The 21,409-nt window shown below is 39.2% G+C and overlaps 1 protein-coding gene across 1 annotated transcript in view; it reads right to left on the bottom strand.

Moving 5' to 3' along the window:
• Positions 1–21,409, bottom strand: part of dnah9l (dynein, axonemal, heavy polypeptide 9 like) — a 317,674-nt gene that overhangs the window by 40,083 nt on the left and 256,182 nt on the right. The window contains 9 exon segments of the mRNA XM_063052593.1: positions 3,529–3,677; positions 8,894–9,032; positions 9,035–9,086; positions 11,740–11,861; positions 12,089–12,260; positions 12,327–12,479; positions 16,970–17,134; positions 20,018–20,222; positions 20,316–20,438. Coding sequence (XP_062908663.1) covers positions 3,529–3,677; positions 8,894–9,032; positions 9,035–9,086; positions 11,740–11,861; positions 12,089–12,260; positions 12,327–12,479; positions 16,970–17,134; positions 20,018–20,222; positions 20,316–20,438 — 1,280 coding nt within the window.

Here is a 21,409-nt window from a genome sequence, read left to right as displayed (position 1 = left end):
TATATGTTTGGAGATAAAAATAACAAACTGCTCACATCTGAATTAAAAACGGCTAGAGCCAAAAGGCAAATTTTGAAAATTCGTAGGAAAGATGGTACCTTGGCTTGGAAATATGAAGAAATTAATAAGATTTTTCAAGATTTTTATACTGAACTTTATAAATCTCAATGTCCATTAGATTCTTCTGAAATGAATGCTTTCTTACGAAAGATTGCTTTTCCTAAAATTTCTGTTGAGGATCAAAAAATGCTTGATGCCCAAATTAATGAAGCCGAAACTCACAAAGCTATTTTTTCAATGCAATCTGGTAAGACCCCTGGACTTGATGGCTATCCTGTAGTATTTTATAAAAAATTTGGAAAATTGCTTTCTCCATATATGTTGGAAATGTTTTAGGATTCTTTTGTGAAAGGTGATTTACCCTCTATTTTCTATGAGGCTTCTATTTCTTTGATTCTTAAAAAGCATAAGTGTCCTACTGACTGTGCCTCATATAGACCTATTTCATTATTGAATGTTGATGCTAAGATTCTGTCAAAGATATTGGCCAATCGGTTGGAGAATATTTTAGGTAAAATTATTTTTAAAGATCAAACAGGCTTTATAAGGGGTCGTTATTCTTTTTCAAATGTTCGGAGACTATTTAACATTATATATTCGTCCTCTTTTAAAACTCTACAATGCGTCGTTTCTTTGGACGCTGAAAAAGCGTTTGACTGAGTTGAATGGAAATATTTATTTAATGTGTTAGAGAAATTTGGCTTTGGTGTTAATTTTAATGATTGGATTAGAATGATATATAAAGCTCCTATTGCTACCGTTGTTACTAACAACTGTAGGTCTCCTTTTTTTCAGCTTTCATGGGGGACAACACAAGGTTGTCCATTAAGTCCTTTGTTATTTAATTTAATATTAGAACCCCTTGCTATTGCTCTTCATGAAGCTAAAAATATTCATGGGATTTTTGTGAATGAGACCATTCATAAGATTTCTCTTTACGCTGACCATTTATTGGTTTATATATCTAATCCCAAAGAATCTATTCCTGCCTTGCTAAAATTATTCAGTGAATTTCGAGATTTTTCAGGATATAAAATAAATTTGTGGTAAAAGTGAATTGTTTCCTTTAAATGAATCTGTCTCTATATATGATAATACTCCTTTTAAAGTGATGGATTCTTTTAGATGTTTAGGTGTTATTACTAAAAAATATAAGGATCTTTATAAAGCCAATTTCGTTCCCTTGGTAGACTTTATGAAGTATTTATTTAGTAGATGGAGTCCACTTACATTTTCACTTGTTGGTCATATCCATATGCTGTAGTTAAAATGATGATTTAACCAAAATTTTTACATTTATTTCAGAATATCCCTTTTTTTGACTAAGAAGTTTTTTTGATCAGATTGATTCTATTATTTTACCTTTTATTTGGAATAATAAAAGACCAAGAATTAGTAAATATCACTTACAAAAGTTGAAAAAGGATGGAGGTCTTGCTTTGCCTAATTTAAGAATATATTACTGGGCTGTTAATATGTGAGACATGTCCTTTTGGTTATATTGGGTTGATAAGAACGATCGGCCAATTTGGGTAGACCTGGAATTGAAAGCTGTGAAACAGTTTTACTTAACCTCGTTATTGGGAGTTGCTTTACCTATACGATTAGCTAAAGTTGCCAATTTAAACCTATACCCTGTAATTAAGCATTCTTTACAATTTTGCTCCAGTTCCGCAATTTTTTTAATCTTAAAAAATTTAAACTTTGTAGTTTAATTTATCGAATTACTTTTTAAAGCCTTCTTTGAGTGATCCAATTTTTTTACTTTGGAAAAATAAAGGTATTAATTCTTTTTTGGATTTATTTAAAGAAGATAGATTGACGTCTTTTGAACAATTAGTTGATAAATATTCTCTTTTATACTCACACTTCTCACAATACCTTCAAGTTAGACATTTCTTACAAAAATATTTAAGTAATTTTCCTTACATATTGGAGGCTGACCTGTTAGATATTATTATGAGTATGAACCCTTTGATAAAGGGTTTCATTGGAAGAATTTATAATTTACTATTACAATGGGATAAGCGTCCTTTATTTAAGATTAAACAAGATTGGGAAAAGGAACTCAATTTGACTTTTATGACGAAGGATTGGACGCGGATTCTGAAGCTGGTTAACTCTTCTTTGATCTGTGCTAGTCATTCACTGATTCAATTTAAAATTGTACATCGTTACCATTTGATGAAGGAGAGACTGTCTAAAATATTGCCTAATGTTGATAGTTATTGTGATAGATGTAAAACTGAGATAGCTACACTGACACATATGCTTTGGTCTTGTTCTATCCTGGAACAGTTCTGGAAGTCAGTTTTTCCAACAATTTCTAAAGCACTTAAAACTAATTTACAACCTAGCAAATTAACTGTGCTTTTTGGAATAATTTCTCAAAATATCCGTGGTATTTCTGTGTCTGACCAACATATTGTTGCATTTGTTACATTGATAGCCAGGAGGGCCATTTTGTTGAAGTGGAAGGATACATCAGCTCCCACTTTGTCACAATGGTTCTCTCAAATGATGCTATGTCTTAGTTTGGAGAAAATTAGAGATCGAACCTTTGAACCTTTATTCGATTTTGAGAAAAGATGGGGTTAATTTGCTCGTTATTATCATTTGAGTTAATTGATAGATTTTCTCCACGATCTAATTGTAAATTTCTGGTATTTTTTTTCTTGCTGGCGGTTTGATGTTTATCTTTAGAAGCTTTTTGTTCGACGCATGGCTCTGGGGTTGTACACCAAGTGGGGATTTTATTCTCACTTTTCTGCTTAGTAGGGTTTTTTATTATTATCACAAACATTTTTCAATCTTTAATATGCTTTTTTCCTTGTGACATTGTAAGTGTTGCTTATTTCGATGTACTCGTGTTATTTTTTGAATAATAATAATAATAATAATAAAAAGATTTGAAAAGAACAAAAAGAAAAAGAAAATGCAGTCAGAATTCTCCAAGTCCAGTTCATTACGTTTGGCTAATGACAAATCTTAAGCACAGGATGTCACCTTGCTGACCCTCTTTCCTTCGTTATTCAGACAGAGAGGGTAAGCAAGTAGAAACCACAGCAGCAAGTTAGAACAGTGGGTTTTATTCAACCCACTGCGACTAAATCATCAGCTAGCTAAAACAATAAGATTGTTGATTATCCCATAAATATTAGAATAATTTTTTAACAAGTTACAAAGGCCCATTGAAATTTATGCTTTTTAAAAAATCATCAACAGCTATCAGGGCAAAGGCAAATACCATAAATATTTTGATATGGAATTGAGCAATTAATTGAAATGAATACAGAAGAACAATCGGATGCAAAAGGAAAAGCTAAAGATAATCTAACAGTTTACCACAACATCCTTAGAGTCACAGAAGGTCTCTTGGACTTGCAATTCCCATAGTGACCACTGAATACACATGCACAATAATTTGAAATAATTATATTTCTGTCCCTGTTCTAGTAGCATACGCACCCAAGGCCTCGACATCTTTCAGTGGATCAACACCAGGAGACAGAATGAAGAAGACTGGAGATGCAGGATTACTTTCTCTGGATGATTTAATGAATTCTGTCTGATGGCCCTCAACGTATTTTGTTCCGAGCTTCTCCTCCACAAATTTTCTGTAAAAGCATTCATCATCAGTTTATTGCAAATGTTAACAGTCACAAAGTTCAAAGTAGATTTAACATCAAAGTACCGCGTACAAACCTGAGATTCATTTTCCTACAGGCATTCACAGTAAGTACAAGAAACACAATCCAATCAATGAAAGACTGCAGCCAACAGGACAGTCAAACAATCAATGTACAAAAGACAACAAACTGTGCAAATACAAAAAGAAAGTAAAAACTAATAATATTAATTAATAAATAAGCAACAAGTATAGAGTACATGAGATGAAGAGTCCTCGAAGGTGAGTCCATAGGTCATGGGAACAGTTCAGTGATGGGGCAAGTGATGTTGAGTTAAGTTATTTTCTTTGGTTCAAGAGCCTCATTGAGGGGTAATAACTGTTCCTGAATCTGGTGGTGTGAGTCCTGAGGTTCCTGTGCCTTCTTCCTGATGACAGCAGTGAGAAGAGAGCATGGCCTGGTTTTTACGGGTTGTTAGTGATGGATGCTGCTTTCCTGTGACAGTGCTCCATATAGATGTGCTCAACAGTGGGGAGGGCTTTATCCATGATGGCCTGGGCCATATCTACCACTTTAGTAGGTTTTTCCATTCAAGGGCACTGTTATTTCTATGCCAGACTGTGACCATACCTGTCAATATACTCTCCACCATGCATCTATTGAAGTTTGTCAACGGTTTAGATGACATGCCAGATCTTTGCAAACTAGAGGTGACGCTGTGCTTTCTTTGTAATGGCACTTACATGCTGGACCCAGGACAGACCCTCTGAAATGACAACATGGACCTCCTCCTGAAGTCAAGCAACACACATCAAAGTTGCTGGTGAACGCAGCAGGCCAGGCAGCATCTCTAGGAAGAGGTACAGTTGACGTTTCGGGCTGAGACCCTTCGTCAGGACTAACTGAAAGAAGAGCTAGTAAGAGATTTGAAAGTGGGAGGGTGAGGGAGAGATCTGAAATGATAGGAGAAGACAGGAGGGGGAGGGATGGAGCCAAGAGCTGGACAGTTGATTGGCAAAAGGGATAAGAGAGGATCATGGGACGTCCGGTGCACCCGATGTGGCCTTCTATATATTGGTGAGACCCAACGCAGACCAGGAGATCGTTTCGCTGAACACCTACGCTCTGTCCGCCAGAGAAAGCAGGATCTCCCAGTGGCCACACATTTTAATTCCACATCCCATTCCCATTCTGATATGTCTATCGACTGCCTCCTCTACTGTAAAGATGAAGCCACACTCAGGTTGGAGGAACAACACCTTATATTCCGTCTGGGTAGCCTCCAACCTGATGGCATGAACGTTGGCTTTTCAAACTTCCGCTAATGCCCCACCTCCCCCTTTGTACCCCATCCGTTATTTATTTATATACACACATTCTTTCTCTCTCTCTCCTTTTTCTCCCTCTGTCCCTCTGACTATATCCCTTGCCCATCTTCTGGGATTTCCCTCTCCTCCCCCTTTTCCTTCTCCCTGGGCCTCCTGTCCCATGATCCTCTCATATCCCTTTTGCCAATCACCTGACCAGCTCTTGGCTCCATCCCTCTCCCTCCTGTCTTCTTCTATCATTTTGGATCTCCCACTCCCCCTCCCACTTTCAAATCTTTTACTAACTCTTTTTTCAGTTAGTCCTGACGAAGGGTCTCGGCCCGAAACGTTGACTGTACCTCTTCCTGGAGATGCTGCCTGGCCTGCTGCATCCACCAGCAACTTTGACATGTGTTGCTTGAATTTCCAGCATCTGCAGATTTCCTCGTGTTTGCGTCTTGAAGTCAACAATCAGTTTCTTGGTCTTACTGACATCGAATGAGAGGTTGTTGTTCATCTCTCTCTGATTCATCACCACCTTTGATTCGGCCAAAAACAGTGGTGTCATTAGCAAATTTAAATAAGGCATTGGAGCTGTGCTTAGCTTATAGACACAAGTGTAAAGCGAGTAGAGTGGGGACTAAGCACACAATTTTGTGGTGCTTCTGTGCTGATGGAGATTGTGGAGGAGATGCTGTCACCAATCCGAACTGACTGAAGCCTGCAAGTGAGGAAATCGAAAAGTCAGTTGCATAAAAATGTATTGAAGACTAGGTCTGGAAGCTTATTGATTAATCTTGAGGGTTTGAATGTTGAGCTGTAGCCGATAAAGAGCATCCTGATATATGCACCTTTGCTATCCAGATGTTCCTGGGTTGAGTGAAGAGACAAGGAAATGGCATCTGCTGTAGATCTGTTGTGACAGTCGGAAAACTGGAGCATTTCCAAGGCAGGAGTTGATATGCTTCATCTCCAACCTCTCAAAGCACTTCATCACAGTGGATGTAAGTGCTACTGGAATGATAGGCATTGAGACAGATTACCACGCTCTCTTGGGCACTGGTATAATTGAAACCTGCTTGAAGAAAACGGGTATCTAAGACTGCCAAAGTGAGAGGTCAAAGATATTGGTGAGCACTCCAGCTAGTTGATCAGCACAGCTGTTTAGTATTCAGCCAGGTAACCCTTCATGGGTTCACCCTCCTGAAGGATGGTCTCACTTCAGCCTCAGAGAGTGAAATCAAAGGGTCTTCAGAAGCTGCATGGTAGCTCGTGAAAGTGCCTCCATATTTTGATGGTCAAAGTGAGCTAAAAAGGCATTGAGCTCATCTGGGAGTGAACCCTTGCTGTCACCTATGTCACTTGGTTTCACTTTGTAGGAGATGAGAGCATTCAAGCCCTGCCACAGCTGTTGACCATCCTTTAGTGATTCAAGATGGTCCAGAACTGTCACTGCACAAGTGAAATGGCTACCTGGAGATCATACCTGGACTTCTTGTATTTTACCGGTACTTGGTCACCAGACCTGACTGCCACTGACCTGGCTCTCAGCAGACTGCGGATCTCATGGTTCATCCAGGGCTTCCGCTTGGGGAAGACTGAATGCTTTTGTGAGGACACACTCATCTACAACTCTTTTTATCCTAAAAATTCTTTAACATTACTTATGATAAAAGAAACTGGAGGAACGCTATAAAGTTTAATCATTACAAGTGAAACAAGATGTTAAAACTTTGCTTCAGCTTGCAATAATGTTGTATGATTATTGCCCTGAGATGTGAAACTAGCTGTTACTTTCCCAACAGTGGCTATTGCTTTTGCTTATGTTTGCTTTTTTCTGCATTCATTTACCTTACTTTCAGTCTATCACTGGCTTCCATAATTATCCAAACTAGGTCACTTTTTGATCAAATTCATCTTGGCTCAGCACAGCTTTGATTGCCTGAGCTTATCAACACACATGGAGTGCAGGCCTAGTTTAAATTTCACTGGCCATATTTGCTCATCATCATTTGATCATATTTGGCAATGTGACAGTTCAATTTAAAAAAATTAACCCTTGGTCCTCTTCCCCGACTGATCTCAGGCATTCTCATCCATCAAATTATCTTCGAAGCCTTTAAACTCAAGTCACTCATTTCTTCCTAGATCTCAGGGCCCAGAACCTTCTCTGTTGAGAGCTCCTTCCACAATGACAGAGGGAAAACTGTGTTTCAGAACATTGCGGGAGCACCAGAGTGTAAGTGCCCATCCGTGGAACAAGTGTGAGAGAGATGATGAAACTGGGAAGAGGAAACAGCATCCTTGCAGACGGCAGCTGAGAGGATGCATAGTCAAGGCAGCTGTGGGAGACCTTGGACTTGTAAGAGATGTTAGTGACTTTTCTGTCTCCTGAGATGGAGGTTGAGAGATCTAGAAAGGCAAACTTGGGAGATGGACAACATGAACAACAGAACAGGATGGAAACTAGCAGGAAAAATGGAGAAATTGTCAAGTTTTACATGGGTACAGGATATGGCACCAATGCGGTCATTATAGCTTTGGAGAAAGAACTGAGGGAGTGATCCCTAACAGTCTGGAACAAGGATATTTCCACTCATCCACCAAAAAAAAGGTATGGATTGGGTGTGTGGACACATAGCTACACTTTTTATTAGAGAAAAAGGAATGGAATGAAAGGAGAAGTTGTGAGCATAAGTACCTTTGTCGACAAGCCCAACAGCAGTGGATGTGAATACTGCTATGCTATCGTACCTGGGGTAATTCAGAAGCTTTGACCTTGACATTGCCACACTGGGTGAGGCAGGTCAGGCATCATCTTCAGAACAAGCACTGAAGCAAGAGTGTGTCTCATGGATACCACAAAAGCATTTCTTCTCAAAATTCTGTCAACTCCCAGATTCCAGGAGCCATAGTTTCTACAGTTTTGGGGCAGCTCTGAGGTCCATAATGTCTTGTATCTGTGCAGAGATTCTTTACTTGTCTACCAAAGAAAATTGGGACTGATGATAAGGAGATCAAAGAACTAATCAACTGCAAATGTGAAGCAATTCTAGATTTTTGTGTCCTCACAACAAAAGAAATAGCTTTATAAGTATCTGTTTTACCAATATTGCAGAGTCCAAAGTACTTCGTTAGGTAATGAGTACTTTGGATCACAATAAGTGTCATTGATCAGGGTCGACCATGGACGTTGACTGCTGGCTGTCTATCTGATCTGCAAGGCAGTACGATATGAAAAGCAGGATGTTTGTCCATGAAGCAAACTCCTTCTCTCCAAGCAGCTGATGAATCCAAAGGAGCAGTAGAGATTGATAGTTTGGCACCAACCAGCGGCGTCACAGGAGCTGCCAGTCATAGTTGAACTCCAGCTCTGGATTTTTCCTTTGGGGTTTACTCCTGAAGCTTTCCCTGTGAGTGGGTATAATCCCAAGGCAGTGGAGGTTTGAGATCAGAGTTTCCTTCTCCTAGATGAGCTGCCAAGCACAGCTGATGAACCCCAAATGGCTGAAGTGACTGGTTCAGCTTGAAGGCACCAGTGACCCACCTTTGCCCTTTCTCCTTTCGGTGGAAACAGTCCCACCAGACTTATGGATGAGCCACACGTGAAGGCCAGGAATTGGACTTGGTTGTCAGAGGCTACTTGAGGTGCTCGCAATTGGGAACATTTAATAAATAGTGGGAGCTTATCTCCACTACTTCCCCCCGGCTATGACAACCTTAAGGAACTGGATCATAATAAATACTACCTAATTTTTATTTCAAGCAAGATTACACAGACTGCAACAGTATGTCACCTTCAAAATTAAATAATTAGCTGTTAAGTACTTTAAGATACCAAGGTTCTAAAGATTCTGTAGAATAAGTAATTATAACAGTGCATAATGATCAGATTACCTTATTGCATACGTCATGCGATCGGGACGCAAAGCACGCATCATAATAAGTTTCTGAAGAGAGCTGTTATTTTTCCATTCTTGAGGAAACTCTTCTTTTTCTGGGCATTCGGATTGAACAAATTTTTTCCAACGTTGACTGAACCTTCAATATCCCTGTCCAAACCACAAAACTCATCCATGAAGCTCATTGTCTGTGGGCACAAATATGCATGAAGATTACATTTCTATTTCATTCATAGTATTGCAAAAAAAAAATCAAAGTCCAATACCAAGATAAAACAAAAAGTGCTGGTAATTCTCAACAGTTAAATAGTGAGAAGACAGCGTTAGGCCAATAACCTTATGGGAGCCAAAATGTGTTTAAGAAATGGAAAATAATGTTGCTGCTCCATCTTGAATCTGAACACCTGCACCCAGGTGTAGTGTTAGTATAAGGTTGTTCCTTTCTTGTATTTTGAATGCAAACCCATTGCCTGCTGGAATCAGTTAGCAGGTTAGGGATTATTACAGTCAGATATGTAAGTGAAGTTAAGAACTAAAAGTTCAGAAGTTCAGAGTTCAAAGTAAAATTTATTATCAGAGTACATACATGTCACTCCATACAATACTGTGATTCTTTTTCTGCGAGCATACTTAGCTAATCTATAGAAGAGTAACTGTAAATTGCAAGCATCAGGAACTGCTAACTGTACACAAACTGTGCAAATATAGCTATAAATATATAGCAATAAATAATGAGCATGAAATAGTATAACAGAGACCTTAAATGAGTGTAACTATCCCCTTTTGCTTAAGAGCCTGATGGTTGAGGGGAAGTAACTGTTCTTGAACTTGGTGGTTCGAGTCCTGAGGTACCTGTACCTTCTGCCTGATGGCAGCAGCAAGAAAAGAGCATGGAAAAGAGAAAGTCTGCAGATGCTGGAAATCCAAGCAACATGCACAAAATGCTGGAGGAACTCAGCAGACCAGGCAGCATCTATGGTAAAAAGTATAGTCGACGTTTTGGGCCAAGACCTTTCAGCTGGACTGGAGAAAAAAAAGATGAGGAGTAGATTTAAAAGGTGGGGGAGGAGAGAGAAACACAAGGTGATAGGTGAAACAGGGAGGGGAAGGGATGAAGTAAAGAGCTAGGAAGCTGACTAATGAAAGAGATACAGGGCTGGAGAAGGGGGAATCTAATAGGAGAGGACAGAAGGCCATGGAAGTAAGAAAAGGGAAGAGCAGCACCGGAGGGAGGTGATGGACAGGCAAAGAGATAAGGTGAGAGAGGGAAGAGGTGAAGGGGGTGCGGGAAGCATGACCGAACGTTCGAGAAACTGGGTGGTAAGGTTCTTTGATGATTGATGCTGCTTTTCCATAGCAATGTTTCATGTAGATGTGCTATGGTTGGGAAGGTTTTACCCGTGATGTACTGGGCTGAATCCACTACCTTTTGTAGGATTTTCCGCTCAAAGGCATTGGTGTTCCCGTACCAGGCCATAATGCAGCCAGTCAGCACATTTTTCACCACACATCAGTAGAAGTTTGCCAAGGTTTTCAATGACATGCTGAACCTCTGTAGACTCCTGAGGAAGAAGAGGTACTGTCGTGCTTTCTTTACAATAATATTTATATGATGGATCCAGGGCAGGTCCTCTGAGATAGGGACACCTAGGAATTTAAAGCTACTGACCCTCTGATCCTCCAATGATTACTGGATCATGCACCTTTGATTTCCTTCTCCTCAAGTCTACAATCAGTTCCTTGGTCTTATTGACTTTGAATAGGAGGTTGTTATTATGACACCACTCAGCCAAATTTTCAATCTCCCTCCTGTATGCTGATTCATCACCACCTTTGATACAGCCCCCAACAGTGGTGTCGTCAGTAAACTTGTATATGGTGTTGGTGCTGTACTTAGCCACACAGTCATAGGTGTAAAGTGAGTAGAGCAGGGGGCTAATCACACATTCCTGCGGTGCTCCTGTGCTGACTGAGATTGTGGAGGAGATGCTTTTGCCAATCCGAACCGACTGAGGAAATCCAGGATTCAGTTGCACTAGGGGGTAACTGAGGCCCAGGTCTTGGAGATTACTGATTAGTTTTGAGGGGATGATGGTGTTAAATGCTGAGCTGTAATCAATAAAGAGCATCCTGATATATGCATCTTTGCTGTCCAGATGTTCCAGGGTTGTGTGAGAATTTACATGGAACTGAGGGGATTTCCTGGTTCTGTTCATAAATTTATTGTTGAAACTATTAGAAATTCCTTATGGTTACTTTTTCAGGGTGTAATGAACAGATTCCTCATGTGACTAAAGCAGGAGAATCTAAGGCCTTCCTGTATGAACTGCATGAATCCCTCAGCACTTATCACACGCAAAGAGGAAGCTCAGCATTCATCTATCCAAAATAACCTTGCTGACTTGTCTGACAGCCAGGTCCCAATGCAACCAAGGTTCTGGAAAGTATAGAAGAACAAACGCTTAGCCATGATTAACTCACACAACTTTCTAATAGCTGTTTTGCGTGCCTAAATGCATTACCTCATCAACATGATTAGGCATATTTATGGAATTATTGCATTCAGGATAGGGTCCCATGAAAATGGCCCTCTTTGTTCCCTTCTACCTTGATAATGAGCATAATTCATAACAAGATCAACAATAATGAAAGTACAGTTTTATTACCAAGTCCAACCGAGTTATGGAATTTTGAATTGCCGATTATATTTTGACAAAAATATACAGGATCTAAAGAACAACTGCATAGCTGCCCGTGAGTAACTCTCTTTAAAAATTTTATGTTATTTACTTCTGCTATTCTTTCTGCAAATAAACAAGACTGCAAGATACAAGCATATACCTTTATTGCACTCCATGCTGCATTTGACAGGAAGTCCACAGGACTGTTGTAATTATGGTCAATATTAAATCTGAGCAAGAAGTCAAGTTCATGAGCATCTATTTCCTTTTTCAAAAGTAAAAGCCAGACAAGGAAAATTGGAATCAATGTTATTATTTTGACATGAATGATTATTTAATATCTAATTTTACAACTAATCCTTCCACATTGTCAACATTTTACTTTCCTAATCCTGGTATACCTAATATAAGAATATCAAAACTCTACATAGTTCAAATTAAGTCGTCAACATTTCTGAGACAAAAATATAAGTGCCACGCAATGTTTGGTTAGACGTTTCAAATGCACACCTGAAATGCCAGTTGAGCTGTAAAGGTAAGTTTGTCCCTTTCAAATAACCCACGGCTCACATAGAGGAAGGTTGAGTATGTGATTGCATCAATTAGATTAGTCACCCGCACATGAACATTACCAGACTCTTCAGTCTGTTGTATAGCTTTGTGAAACACAGCAGCAAACGCCTAAAAGATAATCACATTGTTAGCTGTTTATTGTGACTGTGAAAAGGTTATGTACAAATAGTGCACAAAAATATTAATCTTGAGTGAGAACCTGTACATAGGATTGATCATACTTAGATTACTCATGATGAAATAGAGCAGTGAAGCTCTGACAGCTGCAGGACGATAATGTTCACGAGCTTCATTGATTGTTACTTCATTAAATTTAGCTTCAAGGGCCTACGCAAAGAAAAAAAGTAACAATTAAGGTGCAGCATCAAACATTTTTAAGCAACTGCCAATCTCCCGGTCTTTTCAGAATGATCAGATGTGTACCCTTGCAGACTGACACCTGGCTCAAAAGGCCAATATTTGCACGTAATCTTTGCTTGACAGCCCACACCACATCCCAGTCACCTCAGACTCTGCCCTTGGCCTAAACCCAACCACATTCATTTCAAAGGAATTTGTGGACTGAGATTCAGGAGTGAGAACTCAAGGTTGCTGAAGTCAGTCATGGTGACAATTAAGTACAGAATAGATTTGAGATGTGCATCTTTCTGATGTGTGAAAATATCCTGAAAATATCATTAAAGCAATTGCCTGATGACTTTCTATTTTCTAACTGATTTTGCTCCAAAATTATTTTTAGTTTAAGTGAAGCAATGGGTCACAAAAATGTTACTTTAAATATGGCTCTACAACACTCCTGAAGTACTTTAGTTCTCATCATTAGACTTCCATTAAATTAAAAGAATATATTGGGATGGTTGATGAAAATGTTTGGCCGTAAGAGAAGAATTCAGAGGAACTCACCAAGGAGTAGGCTGAAAGGTGAAAATTCAGAGATGAATCCAGGCATTCTCAGCAATGAGATAAGGAGAAGAAAAACATGATGCAGCAGATGTCAAAGTCAGAGGTTCAAAGGAGAAGACTGGTTGGGAGAAGGCTGGGATGGAGACATCTGCAGAGAGGGAAGGACAAAGAACTTGATGGAATTTAACAACATGGATCTGAATTTTAAATTTGACGCACTGGAACAACTGGCCATGCAGAATAACAAGGACATGAGCTCACTTAGAGTGGAAATGATATGGATAGTTGGTTTTAAGATGAACTAATGTTCATAGAAGACATAGAAATTTGTCCAAAATCATATAGAAAACGTCAAGTCTGGAAGTGACAAGGTATGAATGGGGTTTTAGCGGTAAATGAGCTGAGGCAGCATGGGGACAAGTATTGCTAGAAATGGATGGACAGAATATAGCATTAGAGCATAGGGTAGGATCCCATGAAGTTCAACTTCTAGACTGTATGATTTGGCCTGACACTGGGAAACAAGAATTCACTGTTTGATTGTCTGTGTATACTGAACATATACAAGGTTACACACATAAAAGTTGCTGGTGAACGCAGCAGGCCAGGCAGCATCTCTAGGAAGAGGTGCAGTCGACGTTTCAGGCCGAGACCCTTCGTCAGGACTAACTGGTTAATTTTTTTTTAAAGAAAGGAAATTGTAACTGCCACTCAAATTTCATAAAATGATGGGTAGATGATTAGTAATGATTATTGGTAGACCAACCTTTTTACAAGATCCCCTACCTTGACCTCAGTGAAAGACAAGATCTACCTTCTAAATCGCTTAGAGAAAAAACAGCTCACATTGTACTTCCAATTTGAGGCCTTTTATTTGGGCGAATTGTATTTGAATTACACAAAATACTTTTGTCAAACTTTCAGATTAATTCAAACAAGAAAACACTGTAACTAGCATATCAAACAGGCCATAGCTGTCTTTATTTAAGAATATTACAATACTTCACACCTTTAATTCTAAGTTTCATTATTTAATTTTATTTCAACATGAAAAATAAATGGATAAAAATTGACTTTTGCACTCAGTGTGATAACTGGGACTGAATACTTTCTGCTAGTTCCCTGAAATTTGGCTCATAACTACAGACAGCCAGTCTGAGACAGTCTGTGAGGTGTAGGGTTGCCAACTGTCCTGTATGCCCCCCCGCTAAGGTAGAACGTTCCTATGAAACCTTTTGTGCCGAAATGCTTTACGCTAAAGAAGCAATTACCATTAATTTATATGGGAAAAAATTTTGAGCATTCCCAGACCCAAAACAATAACCTACCAAATGATGCCAAATAACACATAAAACCTAAAATAACACTAACATATAGTAAAAGCAGGAATGATATGATAAATACACAGCCTATATAAAGTAGAAATAATGAAAATTAAGCCAAAACCAGTTCGTGGGGTAAAAAAAAATCAGCACGTACGCACATGAGCACACAGGTGCCCGCGCAAGGCTTCATGGTCATGGTAGTCTTTCTCGGGGTAAACACAAATGTCCCGGGATTTGACTGCTACTTTTGTCCATTATTTGGGAGTGAGAAAGTTGCCAGCCCTAGTGAGGTGTCTGTCAGTAAATCAACTCCTGTACTTAGATTTAATAATTTTCATCTGTGAAAATGCAATTTCACATAGATAATACATAATAAACGGGCAGACTATTATTTAAATAGGGAAAGAATTCAAAGTTCGGAGATGCAACGGGACTTGGGAGTCCTCGTACAGGATACCCTTAAGGTTAACCTCCAGGTTGAGTCGGTAGTGAAGAAAGCGAATGCAATGTTGGCATTCATTTCTAGAGGAATAGAGTATAGGAGCAGGGATGTGATGTTGAGGGTCTATAAGGCACTGGTAGAAAGGATGTGCTGACGTTGGAGAGGCTTCAGAGAAGATTCACTAGAATGATTCTGGGAATGAGAGGGTTAACATATGAGGAACGTTTGTCCGCTCTTGGACTGTATTCCTTGGAGTTTAGAAGAATGAGGGGAGACCTCATAGAAACATTTCGAATGTTGAAAGGCATGGACAGAGTGGATGTGGTAAAGTTGTTTCCCATGATCGGGGAGTTTAGTACGAGAGGGCATGACTCAAGGATTGAAGGGCGCCCATTCAGAACAGAAATGCGAAGAAATTTTTTTAGTCAGAGGGTACTGAATCTATGGAATTTTTTGCCACGGGCAGAGGTGGAGGCCAAGTCATTGGGTGTATTTAAGGCAGAGATTGATAGGTATCTGAGTGGCCAGGGCATCAAAGGTTATGGTGAGAAGGTGGGGGAGTGGGACTAAATGGGAGAATGGATCAGCTCATGATAAAATGGCGGAGCAGACTCAATGGGCCGAATGGCCGACTTCTGTTCCTTTGTCTTATGGTCTTATAAGTTGACCCAAAGTAGGCACTGACTTTTAGTGGTATAAAACCAACGCGCACACCCCGCATTGCTCGGCCCCATCAGTAGTAATTGCCACCAGTTTATGAATGGGGATGTCATTTTCACGGACATATTTTTTAAAACTCATTGTAAATATCCTCACCTCTCATTCTTTCCTTTAATTGCAAAAGACTGAGGAAGTCCTCCTTTGTTGTAAAATCCTGGAAAGCCATTCTGACAAATACAATAAGCTGAGCTGTTTGCATTACATCCAGGGATTCATTGAACTGTAGTGAAAAATATTCACATCCTCTGACAGTGACTTTACCCTCCTTGTCACTGTTGCAGGGCCAAGCAGTATATTACGTATTGTGGTTGTGATGCCGTTTTTGTTTTTAAAGTCATTAAGAACAGTCTCTGCAGTAATGACCATTGCTTCCTTGAATAAATTGCCATCTGTAAAAGGCTTCTTGTGTTCAGCCAAAAGGTGACTTACACAAAATGATGCTTCAATAACAGTCTTATTTTGAGCAGTATGTTTTGTGGAAAACGATTGCTGGGCCTTCAACCCCGATTTCAGCTCAACTTTCCAGGCACGAATTGTGCTCTTTGGGGAGTAGGTGTCTTTAAATTCCTGGTGGTTGGTGTTGTGGTGCTGCTCCAGATTCCCTCTTCTAGTCAGTGCTTGTGTTTGGTGGCACAACATACATACACCCTTGTCTTTCACCAAGGCAAACAGAAATTCCTCTTCCCATTCTGGATGGAATTTGTATGTTTTCACCTTCTTTCATGGAGCCTCCGCTATGCTATCAGGATATCACGAGTGATTGCCGATTGCGTTGCCTCTGATCTGAGCCGACATTTACATGCCGGGCGGCACCTAATTAATTAGCTTGTTTATTTCGGCTTTTTTTCTTAAAGATGTGCTGTGTGCATCCCGACTACCGCTGCACCACTGCATGCTTCGCGGCCCGGAGTTTGGGGACACTGCCGTATATTGATGTTTGCGACAGTCTGTACTCTTATCTAATCTGATTGGTCACTTTGATGCAGCACAGGCTACGCTGAAAACACGGTGCATGGCGGGGGAACTACACACATGCACGCTGGGCAGAAAGAACGGAACTAAACCCCCGCAACCCGGAAACAATCTCTCTTTACAAATAGCTTTTTACCCAATTTTCCAATTTCCCTCGGGATCAATAAAGTATATCTATCTATCTTAGCGAAAATATTGCTATATTACCATTATCCTAATTAGTATTACTTACTTTTATAATGCTCACATTACAACAGTATTTGTGTATTTATTTTTGATTTTTCTTCAGGATCTACTGGGAAAGTCTCAAAGATTGACTGGTCGATCGCGATGGACGGGTTGGTGACCCCTACCTTACACCATTATGAAACATTTAAGCAATGGATTTGCAAGTGAAAATGGAACAAGCTTCTAGTAACAAGCCTTTAATATTGTATTCATTGGCTTTTCCGTACCTTTGTTTCTATTTCAGCTGCTGTATCTTTAGTGGTTTCAAGATTTTTTACCAGTAATGTATCTCCAAGGAAATTCCAGTCTGCAGCTGAAAGCCATGTTAATAATTCATCCTCAAGTAACTTCAGCTCAATTTTAAAATGATTCTGTTGATTGGTGAGGTCAGACTAAGAAAACAAAAGATTTCTCTGATGCTATTTCTAATAAACTGAGTAGCAACATAATTTTCATTTCATCAGTAGCTTTACAAGTAATAGGAATGGTGGTCCAGCAGTTTTAGATTTATAGCACTGTCAGTTATGACTTCTTGAGTGCTGAATCACTTTTATGGTGATAGTAATTTAACACCATGTAGAATACTTACAGAAAAATTTTTTCATTGAGATAGCAAGGAGTCTAAATGTACTGCAACATTTAAAATGTGAAACATCAGTTCCTATTATATTCAATTGATAGTAATTCAATATACTATTACACAATTTATAACACTAGACCAGAAAATAATATCTTCTTTGTCTTAGATAGTCCTTCAGCATCAAGGGTAACTTCTCTTCATTCTGGTTTGTGGGTTCTGAGATGACTGATAAGTCAAGATGGAGATTCTGCAGCATATCATAGACATAACAGAAAAGTGGCTGAGGGAATAGCTGGACTAGTAGATACCAGCTCTAACAAAGATGCAGGTAAGAGTGGAAAGGGAGAGTTGCCTTCCTGGTGAAAGAGGACATAACAATGGTCATTACAAATGATATTCTTGGGCATCAACCAATGAGGACATACGAGTTAAACTTGGAAAAGAAGAGGATGGTCTGATGGCATTGTATTATAAGCCACCATCCTACCAGTGAGTGGGAAACGGAGGAGCAGATACACAACATAAACTCAAATAGTTGCAAACAGAATAGGATGGTATTAGTGAGAGAACTTAACTTCCATGGACCAACCGTCGTGTAAAAGCCTTGGACAGAGTAGAATTTGTGAAGTATGCCCAAGAAAGCTTCCTTTATCAATACATAAAGGAACCTGCAAGAGAGGATGCAGCACTCCTCCTGGGGTATGAAATAGATCAAATGGCGGAAATGCCTGTTGGTGAGTACTTTGGGTCCAGTGACCATAATTCTATTTGTTTTAAAATAGTCATGGAGAATGATGCGGCCAGTACACAGGGTAAGGTATTGAATGGGGGCAGAATAAATTTTGAGTCATTTAGTGGGATCTTGCAGAGGTTGACCAGGTAAGATTGTTTGCTGGAACATAGTGTCTGCCAATTGGAAGGCCTTCGAAAGTGTGATATCCAGTGTTCAGGGCCCGCACGTTCCTGTTAGGGTGAAGGGCAAGGCTGGCAGGTTTCAACAACCCTGGCTGATAAGATATACTGAGGCTCTAGTTAGGGTAAAGAGGGAGGCATATGCTGCTCTACACTAGTTGGGAACTAGTTAATTTCTTGATGAGTACAAGAAATGTAAGGGTGCACTTAGAGTGCAGTTTGGTGGGCAAAAAGGAGATATTAGAGAGATCTAACAGGCAAGGTGAGATTCTATTGGTACATGAACAGTAAAAGGTAGCTAGGAAAAGAATAAGAACCCTTAAAGATCAGCATGACCATTTGTATGTGGAATAAAAGGATATGGGTGAGATTTATTATGAACATTTCTCTTCAGTTTTTTTGTCTGTGAGAAATCAGTGGAAACGAAGGAAATGGGGGGAAATGAGCGGTATTGCCTCGGCCAGATAGGAATTAGCAGAGATGAGATAATGAATCCCCAAGGCCTGACCCAGTGCATACTTGGAGCTTGTGGGAAGCTAGAGAAGAAATTATGAAGGCCCTTGCCGATATTTTGCTTCCTTCCAAGTATGGAACAAGCCACACTCTACTTGAGTAGCAAAATCCCTGGAATCATTGTGAGGTGCTGAATTTCCGAGCATCTTCTCAAGATCTTCGGAATCAGAATCAGGTTTATTATCACTGGTATGTGTCGTGAAATTTGTTAACAGCAGTGCAATGTAATGCATAATATAGAAGAGGAAGAAAAAATAATAATAAATAAATTACAGTATATGTATATTTAGATTAAAAATCATGCAAAAACAGAAATAATATACATTAAAAAGTGAAGTAGATCTTGGTGGATTGCAGAGCTGATCTCCTCACCCTTTCATAAAAAATGGCACATTTTCCGATCCTACCTCTTCCTTCCTCTCCTTCTAACAGTTCCAAGGAGTGTTTGAACACTAATGTTTTTTTTTGTACTGCTTTCATTCATTAAATCTCAAATTTCCACATTTCTTCCCAAACAAAAAAATAGAGATACTCTCCCAATGCTCACCTTACTTAGTGATACAGCACAGTATCAGGCCCTTCCGGCCCATGAGCCTGCGGTGCCCAGTTACACCTGTGACCAATTAACTTACTAGCCCAGATACCTTTGAACTGTGGGAGGAAACCAGGGCACTCAGAGGATACACACACATCCATGAGGAGACCATTCAAACGCCTGACAGATAGTAGCGGGAATTGAACCGAGGTTACTAGCACTGCAATAGCATTACACTTCCGTCCTGACCCAAAATTAGCAATTTCACTCACAAAATTCTATCTTTAAATTAATGTTGGATCCATTCTGACATCTTACATTCTACAAAAACAGGCCACAGCAAAATAGACCCAAACTTCTCCGAATGCACACACTCTCAATATAACCTTGAGACGACAGTAATCTCAATAATTACGCCCATCATGTGATGTATTATGATGCTTGATCTGGTTGTAGGATACTTCTCTTTTACATATTTGCATTGACAGCAATTTCTTTTCTTGGATACAACAGAAAAGTGAAGAATGAAGAATAAAGCTTTTTTTTTGTATTGACTGTGAATTTGAAAATTAAATCTATCCACTCTTATTCTGTAACTGTTACCTTTTGTACAAAAGCAGAATATTCTCAAATTAATGGTTCCCTCTCATAGAAGCTGCCTTACCCTCTAAACCTCTCAAGCATTTTGTATAGTTCTGTGGATGGTGTTCAAAAAGGAATCAACAAGCAGATTACCTTCAGTTGTTCCAGGTCAGGCCTTTCAAAGTTCACAACCTCTGCAAGTATCTGGTCTTCTAAGCCATCCCTGGTGACGGTGAAGTTAATTAGAGTAGTTTGTGCTTGTATTTCAGGTTTATAATGAGGATTAGCCAGTTTGGTGTGTAGAATCAAATGGAAATTGGGATGAAATGGACATTCTTTATCTCCAATTCTAATGAACCTTTAAAAATAATAATTAGCTTAATTATTTTTCTGTACTTGTGCTTTATATAAACATAAATTGCAGACAGTGTTGATTAAAATCTAATGTTACCTTCCTTTCTTAATTGTGTTCCTTCCAAGTAAAGGGTCTAACACTGGATCAATCATCTCTTCCATGTTTTCTATTAAAACAGTGTCTCCCACACCAAGTGCTTGTTCTAAAACATCCATGTACCTATTAAATGGAACATAACATTGTCAGTGAAAGATTTCCGATATCTACAGTATGTTTAATGATGCAAACAGGGTATTAACTACATAAATAAACCAACAGCATTGCTTGTTATTAAACAAATCTACAATAGGAAGTCACATTAGTGCCCATCAGACAAAGTACAAGATTATAATCATTCACAATTCCCTTCTCTTCTGAAAGTACAAATTGTTTTTGATGCACAACCTTCACATAAATTGAATTCCAGATTGCAATTACTCTGAATAAAATTCTTTCTATTGCATGTCCCTCATATCCTTTGCCCAAATGTTTTAATTTGTGTTCCTGATCCTTGTATTATTGGCAAATAGGAAGAGCTCTCTATCTCACCTACCTAAGCCAGTCATAAACTTGTGCATCTTGATGAAATCTCCAGTCTTTTTTTTGTCTTCCAAACAGAATCACTCCAGCATGCCCATTCTCAACACATAGGTAAAACCCCCCATTTATAGAATCAATCTAGTAATTTTTTTCTACATGTTATAGGTCCTTCACTTCTTCCTGTAGATTGGTGAACAGAACTGGATATAAATCTCCCTTTGTAGAACAAATAGTTCTATATACATCCCTGCTTGCTAGTCCAGACCTCTATTTATAAATGGGTGATCCCATTCACATTATCGATGTGTGCTCCCTTTTTCTGGGACTTATGTGCCGATCGCCTGTCTGTGCACATGCTTTAAAACTGTGCCATTTACTTTACATTGCTATCCATTTTCATTCTGCCACAATGCATCATTTCACCTATTACTGTATTAAGCATCATCTGCCTTTCATCTTTCTATGCAGACAGTCTGCTGTCTATTTTTTTTAAACTGAAACTTTCAATAAGACCATAGGGCACAGGAACAGAATTAGGCCATTTGGCCCATCAAGTCTGTTCCACCATTCCATCATGACTGATTTATTACCTATCTCAACCACATTCTCCT

This window comes from Mobula hypostoma, chromosome 6 (genome assembly GCF_963921235.1).
Source record: "Mobula hypostoma chromosome 6, sMobHyp1.1, whole genome shotgun sequence".
NCBI lineage: Eukaryota > Metazoa > Chordata > Chondrichthyes > Myliobatiformes > Myliobatidae > Mobula > Mobula hypostoma.
This window is presented reverse-complemented; position numbering and strand designations above follow the sequence as displayed.